At 58.7% G+C, this 17,990-nt stretch overlaps 2 protein-coding genes across 10 annotated transcripts in view; one reads left to right on the plus strand and one right to left on the minus strand.

The window, feature by feature from the left end:
- RTEL1 (regulator of telomere elongation helicase 1) overlaps nucleotides 1–609 on the minus strand; it is a 34,666-nt gene extending 34,057 nt beyond the window's left edge. For 2 of the 9 annotated variants that reach the window (XM_047067855.1, XM_047067856.1), the window contains exon 1: nucleotides 159–401. The gene's annotated coding sequence lies outside the window, so the exon portion shown is untranslated. Of the gene's footprint in view, nucleotides 1–158 lie in introns of all 9 variants that reach the window. The other 7 variants (XM_047067850.1, XM_047067849.1, XM_047067848.1 and 4 more) reach the window with 7 other exon arrangements.
- On the plus strand, nucleotides 79–12,113 carry STMN3 (stathmin 3). The gene is made up of 9 exons (XM_047068110.1): nucleotides 79–148; nucleotides 2,808–2,906; nucleotides 3,019–3,193; nucleotides 3,776–3,878; nucleotides 4,745–4,850; nucleotides 8,929–9,024; nucleotides 9,300–9,475; nucleotides 10,774–10,965; nucleotides 11,724–12,113. The coding sequence occupies exons 1-9, from the start codon at nucleotides 79–81 to the stop codon at nucleotides 11,781–11,783; spliced, it is 1,077 nt and encodes a 358-aa protein (XP_046924066.1). The 3' UTR covers nucleotides 11,784–12,113.
- Nucleotides 12,114–17,990: the final 5,877 nt, after the last annotated feature.

The following is a 17,990-nucleotide window of genomic DNA, read 5'->3' on the forward strand; positions in this document are numbered from 1 at the left end:
GGGAACCGGCTCCGCGCGGCGCGGGGCGCAGGCCACGAGAACAGGAAAACTACCGGCCCCAGAAGGCCGCGCGGCAGAATGGCCGACGCGCGGGCTCAAGGTGGCGCGGGGCCTGCCGGGAGCTGCAGTTTCGGGAGGCGCCGCTCGGGTAAAAGTACCTGTTCCAGGGTCTGTGCGACTCACGGCCCAACGTGTGTCCGCGGGGAGCCTTGCACGACCCGGGGTCCCCAGGAATTTACCCCAGTTTACCGAGGCACCGACACCGCGTCTCCTCCGCCGTCAGCTGGTTCGGACTTGGCGGGCTGAGGCGCACAATCGTCACTGAACGCGCTGCACTTCCGTCTCTAATTCCGGTCCGCTGCGCGTCGCTCCCCGCGGAAACCGTTCCGCTGCGGAGGGGTCCGCGCGCTCGGCTCCAGGCCCCACCCTGCCCCCGCGGTCGACCCTGAGCCTGGGGAACGGCACCTCCATCGCCCGCAGGCAGAAATCTAGGGTTCCAGCCGTCTCCTCCCTCGATGCTTTCCCCACCAGAGCCTGCATTCCATCACTCCTCCCTGGGCTGAGCCACCTGGATTGTCCAGACAATTGCACAAACCTTCGGATTGGTTAGCTGTGATCCCTCCTCCCCTTTTCTCCCCAAGGGCTGCTCGGGCCTGGAGACCCTCAGCCGAGTTTCTAGCCAATGTCCCCCCCGACTGGTGAGGGTGGACCCCCCTGACTCCCCAGCACCTAGCACCGGCTGGCAGTCAGCAGTGGGACCAAGGGGTCTGCACAGCTCTGTAGGTTGTAGGTATTTGTAGATGACCCCAGCCTGTCCCAAAAGGCACCAGCCAGCTGGCAACGCTGACATCAGAGCTTCTCATGAGCTCTGTTTAATGCCTAGATGTGTGAGACATCGTGCTTAGGGAAGCACGTGGACCACTGGCATCCACCCCCCCCACCTGTCCCACCTGTGAGGGGGTGTGCAGTGTTTGTCTTAGACTCTCAGCTAGAGATTGGAGAAGATGAGGAGACCTGGCCACACACTTGCTGAGTACTCACTCGAAACAGATTTCACTACCATCCACGCAGGCATTGACATGTTTGTCTTCCTAATGGCCTCTGAGATAAGTTCTTTTATTATCCACACTTCACAAAGAACATGCTAGGTGGTGAGCAGATCGCCCAAAGCCAGCAGCTAGCAAGTCTCAGAGCCAGGAGTCCTCCTCTTCAGGTCCACACACCCCTGTCTTCTAAAAGCAGAGGTGTTGGTGCTTCCAGAAGTCCAAGGAAGGTAGGGCAGGGCCCAGAGACTCGAGCCCCCTGAGCAGGAATGGAGCTGAGGACTCTGAGACCCTGAGTTGATGCATGAGCTGCCTGGTCACAAACCACACATGGGGACTGCCAGGCCTCCTACAAATTATAACCTACAAATTCCGTGTACTGAACTTAGCCACGAAAGATGAGAGGGAATGGACACCAAGGCTGAAGGATGACCATAGCCAGCCCCGCCCAGCAGGCACAGAGGTCTTGATCAAGTCAACAAATTTGAGTTGAGCCTGCTGTTACGGGCTTTGTGAGATACCCATGTGGGTCAGACACTATGTGGAACACAAGACAGATGTTAACACACTCGCTGTGTGTGTATCTCAAGGTGTGTCTTGTATACATGCTTGCTGGGCCTGCTCCAGGCTGACTCTGACCCTTAGGTTTGTTCCTGTCAGTTCCCTTTCTGAGCCTACCTCACCCCTGTGCAGGCTCCTGAGATTCCCCAGTTTTATTCCTGTACTTAGCTGTGTGTGCCTACCTGACCGCTGTGCGGGCTCCTGAGGTTTCCCACAGTTTTATTCCTGGACTTAGCTGCTTGTGGAGCAAGCACGTCTCCAGGCCTCGGTGGCTCTGTCCCTAAAATGGGAGTGACACTCCATCTATCTGACTTCCCAGCCCCAAAGGGAGGAGAAATGGTCACTTCAAGAAAGGACCCACCATCTCTGCCAGGCTCTCCCTTTGGGGTACCAACCAGAACCCTAAGCCCAGAGGAGGAGGGGAGGCATGACCCCCACGCACTCACCAAGGGTGTACCCTCTTCTCCTCCATCATCTGGAGACTGCCATTATTTTTTATCTTACACTTGAGAAATGGAGGCACAGGAAGTCAGAAACTTGCCCCAGTCACCAAGCAAGTGGGTGTCAGAGCTGGGGTTGGAACGCATCTCTGTCTTCCTTCAAAGCCCTTGTTCTAGGCCTCACCATCCCCATTTGCCCTCTTTTCTGCCTCAGAATCAGCTCATCCTCTGGGATGCTCCTTGGAGGCCTTCCGGACCAATCCCCACCCCCACTGTCTATGACAAACTTTCCCCTCAGCACAGCCCTGGGCACACAGAAGGCACCTCCCAGGCTCAGGTGAAGAGCTCTCCAATCCCCCCCCCCCGGCTGTTGGGGTCTGTCCCCTCCTGCCACGCCCACCCTGGGGAACGGGGAATGTCTCCACCATCCCCCCAAGCCTGCACAAAGCCAAAGCCAAGTTGGGCAGCAGTGGGTCCAAGAGGTAAGCAGTGGGAGGATGGGCATCTGGCTGCAATACTCCACCCTTCGTCCCAGGCGGGTCTCTCCCCTCCCATCCTCCCCTGTCTTCACTCCTCTCTCTCTCTGACGGCTGCCCCTGCCACAGCCAGCCAGGCGCTCAAGCGCGCGCACTCTCTCTCTCTCTCTGTCTCTCCCCCTCTCTCGAGCGCGCTCTCTCTCCGTCCCTCTCTCTCTCTCTCCCTCGCTGCCTCCCTCCCTCTCTGCGCCCGCCTCCCGTCCTCCCTCGCTCTCTCCCCTCCCCAGCACTGCAGCATTTGCAGACTGCAGCTCCAGCCGCCGCCCGCGCCTCCTCGGCCTCCGCAGCCTCCGCCGCCGCCAGCACCATGGCCAGCACCTTGTCCGGTAGGCGCCCGGCACGCGGGCTTCCTGGGGCGGCGGCGGGTCTGAGCTGAGGCCATTGTCTGGCCTCGCCCAAAGCAGGGGCTGTTGGCGGACTCCTGTTTCCACATCTCAGACCCCGCGCTCAGAGCGCGGGGCGCGGCCGGGCCGAACCCCCATGAGCCAGAGTTCAGGCCAACGGGTTGGGACGACCTGGTGCCCCAAGGGCAAGGATTGTGGCGCTGGTGCGGCGAGCGTGGGCCGTTGGGCAGGGGCCGCGCCCAAGGGAGCACCCAGGGTGAGAACGTCAGGTTCGGAGGCTCATTGCCCCTTCCGTGTCCGCCGTGTCAGGCCAGGCGTGACTGTGGCAGAGTGGCTCCCGGGCCTGACGCGGGCCGGTGCCCCTGGATGGACGCGCTGGAGAGGTGCGGACAGCGTCCCCCGAGGCGCCCGGCTCCCGCAGATCCTGGTCGGACCTTGCCTTCGCGAGGCTGGGGACTGGGAGGGTAGGACTCTTTGCGGGAGCCCTAGCCCAGGGCTGGCGGGCCCGGGCCCTCCCTGCGCCAAAGGAGCGCCCTGGGGGCTGGAGGGACGCTGCGGAAGGACTGGGGAGCGAGCGGGGAGCCGCGCCCCCGTCGAGCGTCACCGCCCCCTCCCCTCGCTGCTGCGGGCTTGGGGACCGCTCTCTGCGACAAGGTGCCACCCGTTCTGGTCGAAAAAAGCCACCGCCCTTTGCGCAGCAGGGTTTGCATGGGGGAGGGGCTGCTGCAGTTTCCAAGCCCTTCCAGCAAGGAGGGGTCTGCCCCTCCCTCCCCGACCGCCCCGCCTCCCAAGCTGCGGATCCACAGACCCCCCCTCCCGCCCCCTCTTCCCCCCACCCCCCCACCACCAAGGCTGCGACCCTCCTCCCTCGGGGCCTTCCAGGAGGGGAGCTCTGGCGGAGAGGTGGACACGGGGCAGTTACTGGACGCAGGAGAGCTGCAGGTGACCCTGGATGTGAGGACGTTGGACTTGCTGTCCCCAGGAATGCTCTGAGCCCCAAAACCAGCTTCATCTTTGCACTCCATGTGGAAGGAACAGCAGGGCAGCACCCCCTCCCCAACCTCCACCCCGTTCCCCACTCCATCCGGAACCACACTCCCAACCCTCCCTTCCCTCCCCCCCATCCCGGAGATGGGCACCCTAGCTAACCTTATTCTCTAGAGAGTGAACACAGCTTTAGCAGAGCTCCACCCACTCACATGTGCCCAGTCTTGTCCAGCCTCTTAGGCCTCCTGGGCTCCAGGCCCCAGGAGACTTCTGCACTTGTCCAGGAGGGGAACATGTGTGTCACTGACCACACCCCTCCTGCACTGGGTCCGTCCATCTGGTCTTCGTCCGCCCCCTGCTCTCTCTTGTTGACATCCTTAGAGATATTGGGACCCGCTCTGGGCAGAACGAGACCTTCCCCTCCAGGAACTGAGGGCAGTCTGTCCTTCTCATGGCCAGAGTGTTACCCCAGTCCTACACTGAGGTGGGGCTTCAGGCCCTCGCTCAGGATCTGTGCCTGAGTGGGAGACAAAGAGCAACCACTCGTGGGCGATGCTCTCGGCCTTTTCTCTCACGCACCCCCTTTAGTAAGAACCCCCTTTAATAAAAGCCCTCAGTAGGCCTCATTCCTGCCATCTGACAGGTAAGCAGGTAGATTAGGTGGTGAAGGGAAATAGCCAAAGCGGCACCACCGATGGCTCTCAGAGGTGGGCCCGACACTGACCTCACAGCCCCGATACCAGCAGTGCCTTGTTGGGGCCCTGCTGACCCACGCTTAGCCCCAGGATTTTTCTGGGTGCCCAGGTTACCTTTTCACCATCCGTTCTGTCCAGCACAGCCACTGCCTCATGGATGTGCTGCATGCCAGCTGGAGAACGTCCCCTGGCCAGAGTCCCATGGGGCTGGGCCTTTCCTGTTTCACCATTGGTGCTGCCCTAGGTAGAGCACAGCCCACACGTGTACCTACCTGTGCTCATCTTCATCAAAGTTTGATAGGAGTTTGGCCCAGAAGTGGCTATGTGAGCGCACCAGTAATTGTGACCGAAATCAGTTTAAGTGAATCCCAGCTACGGCTTCTCTGTTAAGAGACCTCTCTGATTGGAGCTGATCTCCCAGGCCTCAGTGGCCTGTCTTCCCCAGCTCGCTGGTGGGCTTCATTTGGCCTTGGTGACTAGAGTCATTGTCTGCTATGATCTCATAGTCACTACAAGATTGACCTTAGCTTTCTCTTCCTCTGTTGACCGAAAAGCTGAGTGCCTGCTGATGGGCTATATTGTTGAGACTCACCTGGGGACAGGTGGCCCTCCCTTCCCTCCCCTCCATCTCGGAGATGGGCACCCTAGCTAACCTTATTCTCTAGAGAGTGAACACAGCTTTAGCAGACAGGTGGCCATCTCCTGATGTCCTTCCCAGATGCTCAGCTCTTCACACACTTTTGTAAACTCCTGCTCATATCTGTCTCCTTATGCAACTCTGTTGAGCTGGGAGGCCTTGCACATGCTACCTAAACTCTCAGGGCTGCATGTGGATGGGGATGGCAGTGACAGCACCTCCCCTGGGCTTGTTCTGAGAGACAGCAAGATATTGCAGGAACAGTGCTCGGCCTGCTGCCTGACGAGAGGTGCGTGCCCAGTCTGTGTTGGGCAGTGTGACTGTTGCAGCCACATTTTGCAGAGTTTCCTGCTCAGAGAAAGGTGAATTCTGCTGGCAATTCCTGCCATGCTGGGCTCCCAGCACATTGCATATGACTCTGGCTAGTGAGAGGGGCAGCCTGGATGGCAAGGAGTTTCATCTGTGAAGAAGCAATTAGCAGCCTCCAGGACCCTTCTGGGGTGAGTAGGCATCTGTGGGCCCCCTGCCCTCCCAGTTCTGACTAGACACCACCTATCACCACCACCATGAGGCTCCAAGCAGAAAAGTACAGTCAGAGGCTGGGACTCATGACCAGGCTCCCATCCTGGCATGCTGTGTGACTCTGGCTGGGCCCCTTGCCTTCTGAGTCTCTTTTTTCCCCTCAGTAGAAATGAGCCTGACAAGCGTATCTACCTGGCCTGGCTGGTCTTGAGGGTCAGTTGGGAGTATGGATGTCATGCACCCACCTTATGAGTGATGTCATTATTGTTACCATGCCACTGTAGGCTGCGGTGGTGCCTTCTAACTCTTGCTCACCTGGGATCTAAGCATCCAAAAGGCCAATGTGCATATTTGCATATTTAACATTTAATACAATGAAGAGGGGGAGAGAGATGAAAGCAATCCAGTTCACAGCAGAGATTTGTTTTTTAATGACTCCCTGAAGTCAGTGATGGGGAAGAGAAGGGTCCTGGTGAGGGGGAGAAAGGGCATGCCTCCAAGCTGTAGAGGGGTTTCCTGACTTGAGCTCTGTGTATGGAGAGGTGCCTAGATGGGTCTGGCCCTCAACCTCTTCCCTCTGCAATGAGACATGGCCTTTAAGCCCTCCAGCTCTGAGGACACAGGTGTAACCTCCTGTGTTCGGAGCCGCTGGGCCCAGCCCTGCTCTCCGGCCCCATGTGTGGGCTTTTCCTGGCTCACTCTCTGCAAATTTGCCAATTTCCTCACTTGCTGTCCAGTCCCCTCCAACTTGTAGCCAAACCACACAGCAAGCCTCACTCCCAAAGCCCCCTTCTGGGGGGTGCCCCTTCCCACTTGGCTACTCAGGGAAGGAAGCTCCCCCTGGGCCATCAGCCTGGGAGAAACCAGCCCAGGGAATCTCCATGACCATCAGACACTGAGCTGCACCCCTATTTACAGCTGTAGGACAGAGTCCCTCACTTTCCAGTTGGCACTGGTCCCCTGGGCTGAGCTGTGACCTCAGAGAGCTCTGACTCAGTCTTAGCCCTACCATCCCTCTCCCCTCTATCCTAACAATGCGGTGCTCATGCCTGCCAAACCTCCCCATCCTGCTCCCTGAACTGCCGCCAGCCTCCCTTCATGCTGAGGTGACATTTGTCTGTGAACTTGTTCTTCCTCTGTAATAAATGTGCAGCTCCTTCTCCCAGGAAAACCTCAGCCTCAAGGCAGAGAGGAGCTTGAGCAGCGGCGAGGCCCCAAGCTCCTGGCCTGTATGGTAGACCCATTTGCAGGTTTCACATGTGGTGTAGAAGGACTCCCTGGGAGGTAGGGGAAGCATTGTCTCTTGCCAGGGAGGCTGGTGGTGGCAGGGTTAGACTGAGCCCTTTCCTTCCTGGCCTCTCCCAGGACCCAAGTATGTAGCCTTGACCCAGATACCCTCTTGCTCCCGTCCTGACCTTGCCTCTGAGCACAGGGCTGGTGACTTCCCCAGCCTTTCCAAATGCCCAAATGCCTCCTGGTCTGCTGCTTCTGAAGGGCTGCTTTGCCTGCTCTCACACTCTCTAACTCCCCAGCACATGTATTGTGATGTGTCCTCTGCCTTCTTTTTAAAATTAACTTTTCACAGCACAAAAATGCACACATAGATTCTGCTTGTGAAAAAATAAAATTGGCAACTCAGGCCGAAATTCCCTTGGAAGCCTGCCCTCGTCTGGCCCACTTACCAAGATATGTCTTTGCCCTGCCTCCCCTCCAAGCCCCTTAAAGGCTCTCCCTGCTGCCAGCCCAGGATTCATTGTGCTCCCTTTAAGGTCTCTCGGGCTCTCTCCAGAGGAGTCTGGATCATCAGGACATTTAGATCAAATAACATCATTCTCTGCACTGGTTGTGAGAAAACCCTGCTCACTGTGAGATATTCCCTCAGACAAGGGCCTGATGATTTCTGTCCTGTGTCCTGTTTCTACACCAGCACTTTCCCCAATTTCACATTAACTCAACTTAAAGACATTGTCTCATGTGAAATTTGATCAGGAATTTTCTTGTCCACCCAGCACTTGTCCAAATTGGTATCTGCCCCTGGGAAGAGCCCTGTAGGTAGCTTTTCCTTCACAGAAGCCATGTTCCCTCTCTGGAGCATCTCTCTGGAGACCTGTCCCAGCTTCTCTAGCTAGGGAGGCAGGGGCATGGGTCTCTGAGCCTCCTGGTCTTTGTGACATGCTGGAGTTGTGGAAAGAACACAGACCACCTGAACTGTACTTGAGGGGCTTTGCACAAGTCACCCTCACCCCTTGGGTCCAGTATCATCTCGGTTGAGCAGGGGGACAGTCTTGGACCTGAAGATGCTTAAACACTAGTGAGACACCTAACCAACGTGTCTACTTTGGGGTCTGGCTTGTCACAAATGGACCACAAATAGCTCATTCATTCCCACTCTGACAGTGGGCTCCTCCGTCTTCTGACAGGGCTCATGGCCTCCTTTTCTAGTTGGGCACTGGGGACACTGGCCGTGGGTACTTGCTCTGCAAAGCTAGAGGGCAGGTGTTGGTGCTGAACGGACAGCTCCCTACCCTCTGGCCCTAGAAGAACAGAAAGCCTGGGCCTGTTCAGAGCCAGGTTTTGGGGGATGGGGGAGGGGGAGGCTCCAATGCTGTCAGGGTAAGTGGGAGGGGGGGGGGCGCATAAGAGGAATTCTGAGGGCTTCACCCAAGTGGACAGCCCAAGAAAGTGCTGCCTGCAGAAGCACCACATCTGATGTGGTGGTTAGTATCTGTGAGAGGGAAAGGGGAGGAAGTAAAGAGGGGGAAGTACAGGGAGGGTGAGTTGGGAAAATACAGTGACAGAGTCATGGAGATGTGGAAAGATACAGACAGAGAGTGACAGAGTGTGAGGGAGACAGAAGGATGAACAGAAACAAACAGAAATGCCAAGAGAGAGAAGAGGAGGGAGGGGAGCACAAGGAGCCTGGAGCGGGGAGAACAATGCAGGACACAGGGAGGGGTGCCAGGGAAAGACCGTCAACTTCTGGGAGGGGTGGGGAGAGGAGGGAAGAGGAGAGGAGAGACGTAGAGAGGCGAGGGAACAGAAAAGAGAGCGAGATAAACAGACTTCCCGAGAGACACAGCATGGGAAGAATGCCGGGAGAGGACGAGGGGGCCACCAGGAGGTGAGGTCGTGGCGCCCTCTCATGCTGGCCTCATGCCCACAGCCTACAAGGAGAAGATGAAGGAGTTGTCAGTGCTGTCGCTCATCTGCTCCTGTTTCTACTCACAGCCGCACCCCAACACCATCTACCAGTATGGGGGTGAGTGTGCCCCAGGCCACTGACAGGTCCTGCTTGACCAGTGCCTGCCCCCTCCTTACCTTGTTCCCTGGCCCCGTGGCCTCTCCAACCCCCCTCCCCCACACGCTCCCCTAGTTGGCTTCTGGAGAGGGAAGCTCTGATGGGGGCGGTGGTCCTGGGGGCTCAGGCCTGGGAGTCCCACGTGAGCAGCCGTGCTCCCTCCCCCAGCCCTTGACTTGGATGTGTGCTGGGAACAGGCCCCCTCAGCATCCTGAAGTCCCCGTCTGATCTTACAGACATGGAGGTGAAGCAGCTGGACAAGAGGGCCTCTGGCCAGAGCTTCGAGGTCATCCTCAAGTCCCCTTCTGACCTGTCCCCTGAGAGCCCAGTGCTCTCCTCTCCCCCCAAGAGGAAGGACACCTCCCTGGAGGGGCTGCAGAAGCGGCTGGAGGCAGCTGAGGAACGGAGGAAGGTGAGGAGCCCACCCCTGCCTCCAGGTCCTGAGGAAGGTGGCCAGGAGGCCTGGATGGGCACAGACGGAGCCCTCCAGGCACAGGGTACCCCAAGCTGCTGCTTGGCTATTAGCTTGGGGGGGAGAGGGTCTCATGGTTCCCTGGATCGCCTCTGGGGAGATCAGAATGGGACAGGGAGGATAAGGCATCCCCAATGGCAGCCAGCCGGAGACAGATAGGAAGCAGATGCTGTTGGAGGGGATGTCCTTGGCCACAGCCAGGAGGGGTCCTGGGACATGAGGCTAGACTAGCACCCTTCTCCAGGGCAGAGAAGTGAGAACAAAGGGGCTGCCATGTGTTGGGGGCTGCAAGCCCAGACCTGCTGGGAGCTCAGGGGGCCCCAGCCTCCCTCCCCACCCCTCCCCCTCACACCAGCCCCATGGAGACTGAAACACACACAACAGGGGTACCCTCAGGAGTGCAGTGCTGAGGGCTGCCCCTTGGGCAGGGGCAGTGGCTCTGGATCCCTTGTAGCATGTCCCAGGGAAACCTGGGGACCCAGGCCTCCTAGGGTTAGCTAGTAGTGACTGGCACGTGGGTGGGCCCAGAAGGAAGGAAGTGTGGGTGATCATCCTTGGGTCTCTGACCCTCACCAAGCAGCCCCTCCCCCAAATAAGGACAGACAGTGTAGAGCCAGGAGTCCCGGGCTCCTTGCCCCAACCAGTCCCTTCTCCCCAGCCCTGGGGTCCCCGTGCACAGCTCTCCGCACCTCAGGGAATTCAGAACCTGGTGGGTATCACGCACCTACTTTTTAGAGGAGACAGTGAAGGCTCAGTGACAGCCCTTAAGTTTGGAACTTGCTCTGCTCCTCCAACATTCCCTGAGTGCATCAGGAGCTCTGGAGGCGGCAGCGAGCAGGACAGAGCCTCTCTTACTGCGTGGGCGCACTCAGCCTCGTGGGAGGGGCAGCTCTGGGAGCTGAGAACTCACAGAAAGGGTCAGCAGCTTCCGGTGTGTCTGGGGCCGAGGGTTCTGCGGGCACGCGGACCTTGCGATGCTAAAGCCCAGGAAGTCCCCGGCAAAGCGGGACCAGGTGGACACCCTCGCCGACGGCAGGACAGTGTAGATCCGGGCTCCTGGAGGACGCGCGTCCCGGGGCAGCAGGGCAGGGCAATGAGGGCACTGGGCGGGGCGAGACCGCGCGCCGGAGGGGGGCGGGGGGGGGGGGCAGGCTGGGGGCGGGGGGGCGGGGGCAGGCTGGGGGCGGGGCGGAGCGGGCGGCCACCGCCCACGCGCGCGCCCCCGCCCGTCCGCACAGACGCAGGAGGCGCAGGTGCTAAAGCAGCTGGCCGAGCGGCGCGAGCACGAGCGCGAGGTGCTGCACAAGGCGCTGGAGGAGAACAACAACTTCAGTCGTCTGGCGGAGGAGAAGCTCAACTACAAGATGGAGCTCAGCAAGGAGATCCGCGAGGCGCACCTGGCGGCGCTGCGCGAGCGGCTGCGCGAGAAGGTGCGCGCCGGGGCGGGGCTTGAGCAGGGAACGCGACCGGGACCGGGAGGGGGCGTGCCAAAGCAGGAAGGGGCGGGGCTCCACGCAGGGGGCGGTGCCGGGGCGGGGTGGGTCCCGGGCCGCGAGAGGCGGGCTCCGCCTGCATTTGTTGGGCGCCTCCCGCAGTGCCACAGCCGAGGCCAATTGTCCAGTCCCGGTGGGACAGGGCCAATAACCGCGGTAATAAACGGGTGGTCATTGTTTTGGAAGTGCCCGGAAGGACGCGTATCCCGGGTTTGAGCCAGAAGAGGGGAGGGGCCGGGGAAGCACCCACGAGCCCCTTCCTTCGGTTGGCCCCCGCCCACCGCACCACCAGCGCTCTCGCGCCCCGGCTGCTCCCCGTCCAGCTAGGAGACAGCCCAGAGTGAGGCGAGGCCCTGCCCTGGCCGGAGCCCCCGGGAGTGGCCTCTGCTTCAGACCACAGGGTGGAACCAGGTTGGTGCCAGGGGACACCGTGGAGTCCGCAATCCCAAGGAAGTTACCTGAGTTCCAACTCCCCCTCTGTGGTTTGGGCGCAACCCCAGTCGCATTGAGGGCCAGTCCCCGCACTCGGGCCACACTGTCAGAGGATGACGCGGACCTCCTCCTGCTCTCTGTTGACCCTCAATCCTGGTCGCTAAGGTGCCCTCGTTGGTCGCTTCTCCCGCACTTGGGAGGGTCCCTGAAAACTGGGTGTGGGGGAGGGGCGGGGCGCCGCCCACCTCCACCTGTCCTCACAGGAGCTGCACGCAGCTGAAGTGCGCAGGAACAAGGAGCAGCGAGAGGAGATGTCCGGCTAAGGGGCTGCGGCCCAGAGGCGCCTGGATCCTGAGAGGAGACGTCTACACACGCGGGTTCTGGTTTCGTCTTGTCCCACTTTGTCTAGATGCAACTTTGGTTCCTGCCCCCTCCCCACCCTGCACTCCTAGCTCATGCTTCTCTTTCCGCTCTGAGCTGTCCAGTCCTTGTGGCCTGTCACTCTCCACAGGCTCTCCCTCAAGGAGCCACCAGAACATGGCACACAGTCCCTCAGTTCAGGCACCAGGCCGGGCAGTGGCTGGGTCCCCTCTTGGTGGCCCTCTTAGCAGACGTGGTGGCAGCCTCAATAAATCCAGTGGTGGTAGCAGGAACATGTGGGTCCTTATGCTGGGTTGTCCCGTGAGCACCTTGTCACTTGGGGCACAGCCTCTGAGCCAGCTCCCCGCCGATAGGCAAAGGCACACCACCTGTGCCGTCTTCGGTGGGAGAGGGCCTGAGCGCGTGGGAGGGGACGGAGGAAGAAAGAAGGACCTCGGGGCAGGGCATTCTGTCACTGCGGCCAGCCGAGGAAGCCGTCTGTGCAGTGGAATGTTTTGGAATTGGTGGGTACGGTTGGCAGCCTTTTACTGTGGTCGCAGAGGGGTCCTCTGAGACCACCTGGTCTTCAGGGGGCAATTTGGGCTGACCTGGGAGGCCACAGCCATTGCCTGTGGCTGAAGTGGGAGTGGGGAGGGATATGGCCTGGCCCGAGTCTCCCAGGAAGCGGGCATTCTCCACCGGGGACCCAGGAGCGAGCCGCCATGGTCTAGAGGGTTGTGGGCACCCCTTGCCGGCCCCTCCTCCCAGGAGTGCCCTCCTAGAGCTTCTGGCCCAGTACCCACGTGGGGAAAGCCCTCCTCCATCATCACTGCTCTTCTCCCCCTGGACTTCACAGACCCTTGGGGAACCCCGTCCTCGGAGCTCTTTTGAGTCTTGGCCCCTTCGCATGCCCTCATTCCGGTAGAAAGACGCTCCCATGATGCTCCTGGCCATGGGCCTTTCAGGCTTGCCTCCGGACAGGTGTGGCTAGGCGTGAGTGAGTGGCAGCCACGAGTGCCCCTCAGGGAACAGACAGCAAAGGGAGTAGGGGCCCAGCTGCCTGCAGATTCAGATGCTGGGGGACAGGGTTCCCAAACAGCCTTCCTCCCTTCTCCATCCTTGACGTTCTTGACCAGCGGCCCCCTCTGGGCAGCCTGCAGGTTGGAGACGTGGCCCTAGGCCTCTCCTGCCAAGACCTTCCTGGACCGGGTTCCTTCCCCTCCCTCAGCCGGGGGTGCAACCTCCAGATCCCCCAGCGCTGGCCTGTGAGGCCTTCATCTGCTGGACACGGGCGGTGTCCAGTCTTTGTGTCACCGTGGCATCCTGCCCTTCTCCATAGCAGTCCCATCCCACAGCTGAGCACCGAGGGCAGGGTCCCTGTTGACCATCCTCTTGCTGGCCAGCATGAGGGGACAGACTGCAGGTTCTTGCAGGACCCAGAGCCGGCACCTCAGAAACCAGGTGGGTCCAGCGCCCAGTGCCCCGGTATCCGTCCCACAGAAACCTACGGGGGCACTGCTGGTGGTCTCCCAGGGCCGAGCCAGAGCGCACAGTAGACACAGATTCCCTGCCATAGACTTAGAGGAAGTAGGGACCCACACCCACTCTCCTAATCCCCACCCACACGGCCTCCGAGGGAGCGGCAAGTTAGGATTGGAACCCACATGTGGCTTTTGTGGGACTCGGAAGGGGAAGCAGAAAGAGAAGGGAAGGCTGGATCTGTGAGCCGGGGCAGCTCTCGCATAGCTGGAAGCCTAGTGTGGCTGTGCCGACGTCCTCCACGTAGTGAAAGTGAACTTTAAATTAAATCAAATGAATGACTACAGACAGAAAAACTCGCGTGTTTAAGAAGCGGTTGAACTGTGCCCTGTGCATCCTGCATCTGTGGGGCCACACGGGCTTCAGGGCCACTCCTCGTGAGCGCCTGAATGCTTAGTGTAGAACTCCGACTAAAGCCCCTTATCAAGCTTGTTTGAATCACACTTACCGACAGTTCTAACGACCTTGGGGCTTTAAGAAGTGAGTGTGGAAATGACCCACCAGTCCATTTTCCTCTCTGGAGCCCCAGGTGACAGTGGCAGTGTGAGGGAGGGGGCAGGACTTGTGGCTGCAGGGGGACTGTCCTGGCAGCTTGGGCTCGGGGGCCTCCGGCTGCTGCGATGGGGGGCACATGGGGGCCTGAGGTCTGAGGCTTGTCTTTCTCACTGCACCGTCCTGTGGGTCTCACTCAGGTGTGGGTGGGTCCTGGCCTCCCAGGGATGTACCCCACGGCTCTGTGGACCCCACTGCGCAGCTGATCGCTCACAGGCAGCAAACGGGTTCCTTGAGCGGCAAAAGGAGAACGAGAAGACATTGGACTTCAACTGGTCGTCGGCCTGTTCCATGGGACCCACGTAGCCATTTGGGGTGCCCGGCAGGGACCCCTCTGCTAGGGAGGAGGCATGTTTGGTGGCTGTCCACGCAGCGTCTGCTCAGGCCCACACGTGGGCCTCAGGCCCAGGCCCTGAGTAGGTGCTCCCCGGGATCCAGGGAGACCCCGTCCCCTCTCCCCCACACTCCTGGCCCTCCCCCGAGGCAGTCCTAGCGACTTCCCCAGGCTGACACAGTGGGAACCATATCCTCACCTTCCCCTGCCCAGGGACAGGTGGGAAAGGCAGACTCTGGACACACAGCTCCACAAGAAACAGAGCCATCAGAAGCCTGGGGACAATGGGAGAGAAAGGGAGCGTGTTGAGAATATTTTCATGAGGCATAAGCTCTGCACGGCTGTATTCTGGTTACATAGACACATGCACGCCACGGAGCCTGGCGTTCCCAGAGGACCAGGCTGGCCACAGACCAGGGCTTCTCGACTCTTGGGGAGGCCCTAATCCGGCAGCGAGGGGCAGATGGCATCTGCAACAGTCATAACACGGAGGAATCCTTCACGGACAGATCACGCTTTCCCTAACAAAGAAGAGGAGAGGCAGGAGCCCTTCTGGGGAGCCAGTCCTGTATTAGTTATCTACCGCTGCGGAACAAGTTACCCCACGCGGTGGCTTAAAACAACACCCCTCATCTCACAGCGTCCATAAATCAGGGTCTCAGGAGCTGGGCCGTCTGGCTCAGGGTCTCTCCTGAGGTCGTGGTTGGGACATCGGCCAAGGCCCTGGTCACCTGCAGGCTGGACCTGGGCTGGAGGATCCCCAAGTTGGCCCGCTTACGCAGATTCGGCCTCAGGTCCTCTCCCCATGAACTCTCCCAGGGCTGGTCCCCTCGGGGCGAGCCGCCTGAGCCGCGTGAACCGATCCTGGGCGGAGCACACACATGCCCTTTGTCAGAAGCGCGTCTCCGGGGCGCCTGGGTGGCTCAGCCGGTTGAGCGTCCCACTTTGGCTCAGGTCGTGATCTCACGGTTCATGAGTTTGAGCCTCGCTTCCGGCTCTGTGCTGACAGCTCAGAGCCTGGAGCCTGCTTCGGATTCTGTGTCTCCCTCTCTCTACCCCTTGTCCGCTCGCCCACACTCTCTCTGTCTCTCTCTCAAAAATAAACATAAAAAAAAAAAAAGAAGAAGCAGCAGCACATCACCAAGAAGAGCCCGCACTGGAGGGGAGTCAGGCTCCACCTGCGGAGAGGAAGTGTGTCAAAGGATCTATGGGCATCTTTTATACCCGCCTCAGGCGTCCTGTCTTGAGCAACCCGTGTGTTGTGGACACAGCTGGTGTTCACTCAGTGTCTGGGGGCTGCAGCGGGCCCCCGCCCCAAAATACGGCGTCTAGCAAAACAGGCCAGATGGCGGCACAGAGAGATGTCTGTCCCGGGCAGGGCCTCCCTGCAGCCTCTCGCAGGCTTCCCCTCGGGTGAGCTCAGCTGTGGCTGCGTGCAGGTGGGGGCGGAAGAAGCGAGCACCGACCACGGCCGTCTCTCTCTTCGCTGAAGAAGTTTCGCTCTTCAACACTGATATTAGTTTTCTAGGTCTGCGGTGACAAGTACCACAAACTGGGGCTGAAAACATCAGAAATGTATTTGCTCACAGTTCTGAGGCCAGAAGCCGAAAATCAAGGGGTCACAAGGCCGTGCTTCCTCTGAAACCTGGGCTAGAGAATCCTCCTGGCCTCTCCTAGCTCTGGCTGTTGGGAGAGGCAGCCTTTCAGTCCCAAGCATCACCACTTAAGAATGGGCTTCAGGGGCGCCTGGGCAGCTTGGTCAGCTAAGCGTGGGACCTCGGCTCAGGTCATGTTCTCACGGTTTGTGAGTTCGAGCCCCGCGTCGGGCTCTGTGCTGACAGCTCAGAGCCTGGAGCCTGCTTCGGATTCTGTGTCTCCCTCTCTGCCCCTCCCCCACTCACCATCTGTCTCTCTTTGTCTCTCAGAAATAATACTTAAAAATTTACAAAAAAAGAAAAAAAAATGGGCTTTGGGCCTGGAACCTTCTTTCCAACAAATAAGAAGCCCACAGAACTTGTGCGGGACACACTTCCCCACCGCGAGCTCAGTCCTGCTTGTGCCTGCACCGTCAGGCAGGCCCCCGGCTCTCAGGGGGTGGGGCCTTCCCCCTGCGGCACAGGAGGGGTGGGGCCGTGGGGACCAGCCACCCAAGTAGACCCCACTGCCTCCTCCTCTTCCTCGCGTGAGTAAACTGCTCTCAGCGCCCGGCTGCTTCATGGTTTCCTTGGCAACTCCGATGCCAGGATGCAGGGGCAGAAGTGTTTGGACTTTTACCCGAGTGGCTGGTGCTGTGATGAGCTTTGCTCTCCCCTGGGATGGGGAACCAGAGCTGGTGTTCTGCTGAACACTCAAAATCTTTGGCATCCCTTGGCTTGTACACGTGTCACGCCAGTCTCTGTGGCCACATGGCCGTCTCCCCTTTGTGCGTGTCTCTATGGGACACGAGACGTTGGATTCAGGGTCCAGCCTAATACAATATGGCCTCGTTTTAACTAGCGACGCCTGCAACAACGCTATTTCCAAGTAAGGTCACACTCTGAGTTACTAGGAGTTGAGATGTCAACATATTTTGGGGAGGGACACAATTCAGCCGCAACCAGAAGTTGCAGACATATAATTCATAGCTTTATTTTTTTAAGGGTTTATCTGTTTTTAAGTATTTCTTTTTAAAAAAAATTTTTTTTTCAACATTTATTTATTTTTGGGACAGAGAGAGACAGAGCATGAACGGGGGAGGGGCAGAGAGAGAGAGGGAGACACAGAATCGGAAACAGGCTCCAGGCTCTGAGCTATCAGCCCAGAGCCCGACGCGGGGCTCGAACTCACGGACCGCGAGATCGTGACCTGGCTGAAGTCGGACGCTTAACCGACTGCGCCACCCAGGTGCCCCTGTTTTTAAGTATTTCTACACCCAACGTAGGGCTTAGACTCACAACCCTGAGATTAAGAGTCACGTGCTCTACTGACTGAGCCCGCCAGGTGCCCCAGTATAATTAACTTTAAGACATTCGTGCATTTAGGGGCGCCTGGGGGGCTCAGTCAGTTGAGCGTCTGACTTTGGCTCAGGTCATGATCTCACAGTTCGTGAGTTTGAGCCCCGCGTCGGGCTCTGTGCTGACAGCTCGGAGCCTGGAGCCTGCTTCGGATTCTGTGTCTCCCTCTTTCTCTGCCCCTCCCCTGCTCATGCTCTGTCTCTCTCTGTCTCAAAAATAAATAAAAAACATTAAAAAAAAAAGACATTCATGCATTTATTTGTGTATTCAGCATGAGTTCAGCAAGTGCTTACTGTGTGTGTGTGCCTCACTCTAGAGAATGGTGTTGACTTGAAAGCCTAGCTCCTGCCCTGGGAGAACTTCCGTGGTAGTAAGACTATGCACACAGGGTAAGTTATGATTTTTCAGGGCATTTTAAAACGTTTCTGGGGGCGCCTGGGTGGCTCAGTCGGTTAAGCGGCCGACTTTGGCTCAGGTCACGATCTCGCAGTCCCTGAGTTCAAGCCCCGCGTCGGGCTCTGTGCTGACAGCTCAGAGCCTGGAGCCTGTTTCAGATTCTGTGTCTCCCTCTCTCTGACCCTCCCCTGTTCATGCTCTGTCTCTCCCTGTCTCAAAAATAAATAAAACGTTAAAAAAAAATAAAAGAGAGAAAAAAAATTAAAAAAAAAATAAAAAAAACAAAAGAAAAAAAAAGTTTCTGATCTTCATAATGTCCACTATGAGGAAAACAGGTAGGCATTATTGTATCACGT

The sequence above is a fragment of the Lynx rufus genome, unplaced genomic scaffold (assembly GCF_022079265.1).
Source record: "Lynx rufus isolate CCGP_SWC_20201006 ecotype Redwood Valley unplaced genomic scaffold, mLynRuf1.p SCAF_8, whole genome shotgun sequence".
NCBI classification, from domain to species: domain Eukaryota; kingdom Metazoa; phylum Chordata; class Mammalia; order Carnivora; family Felidae; genus Lynx; species Lynx rufus.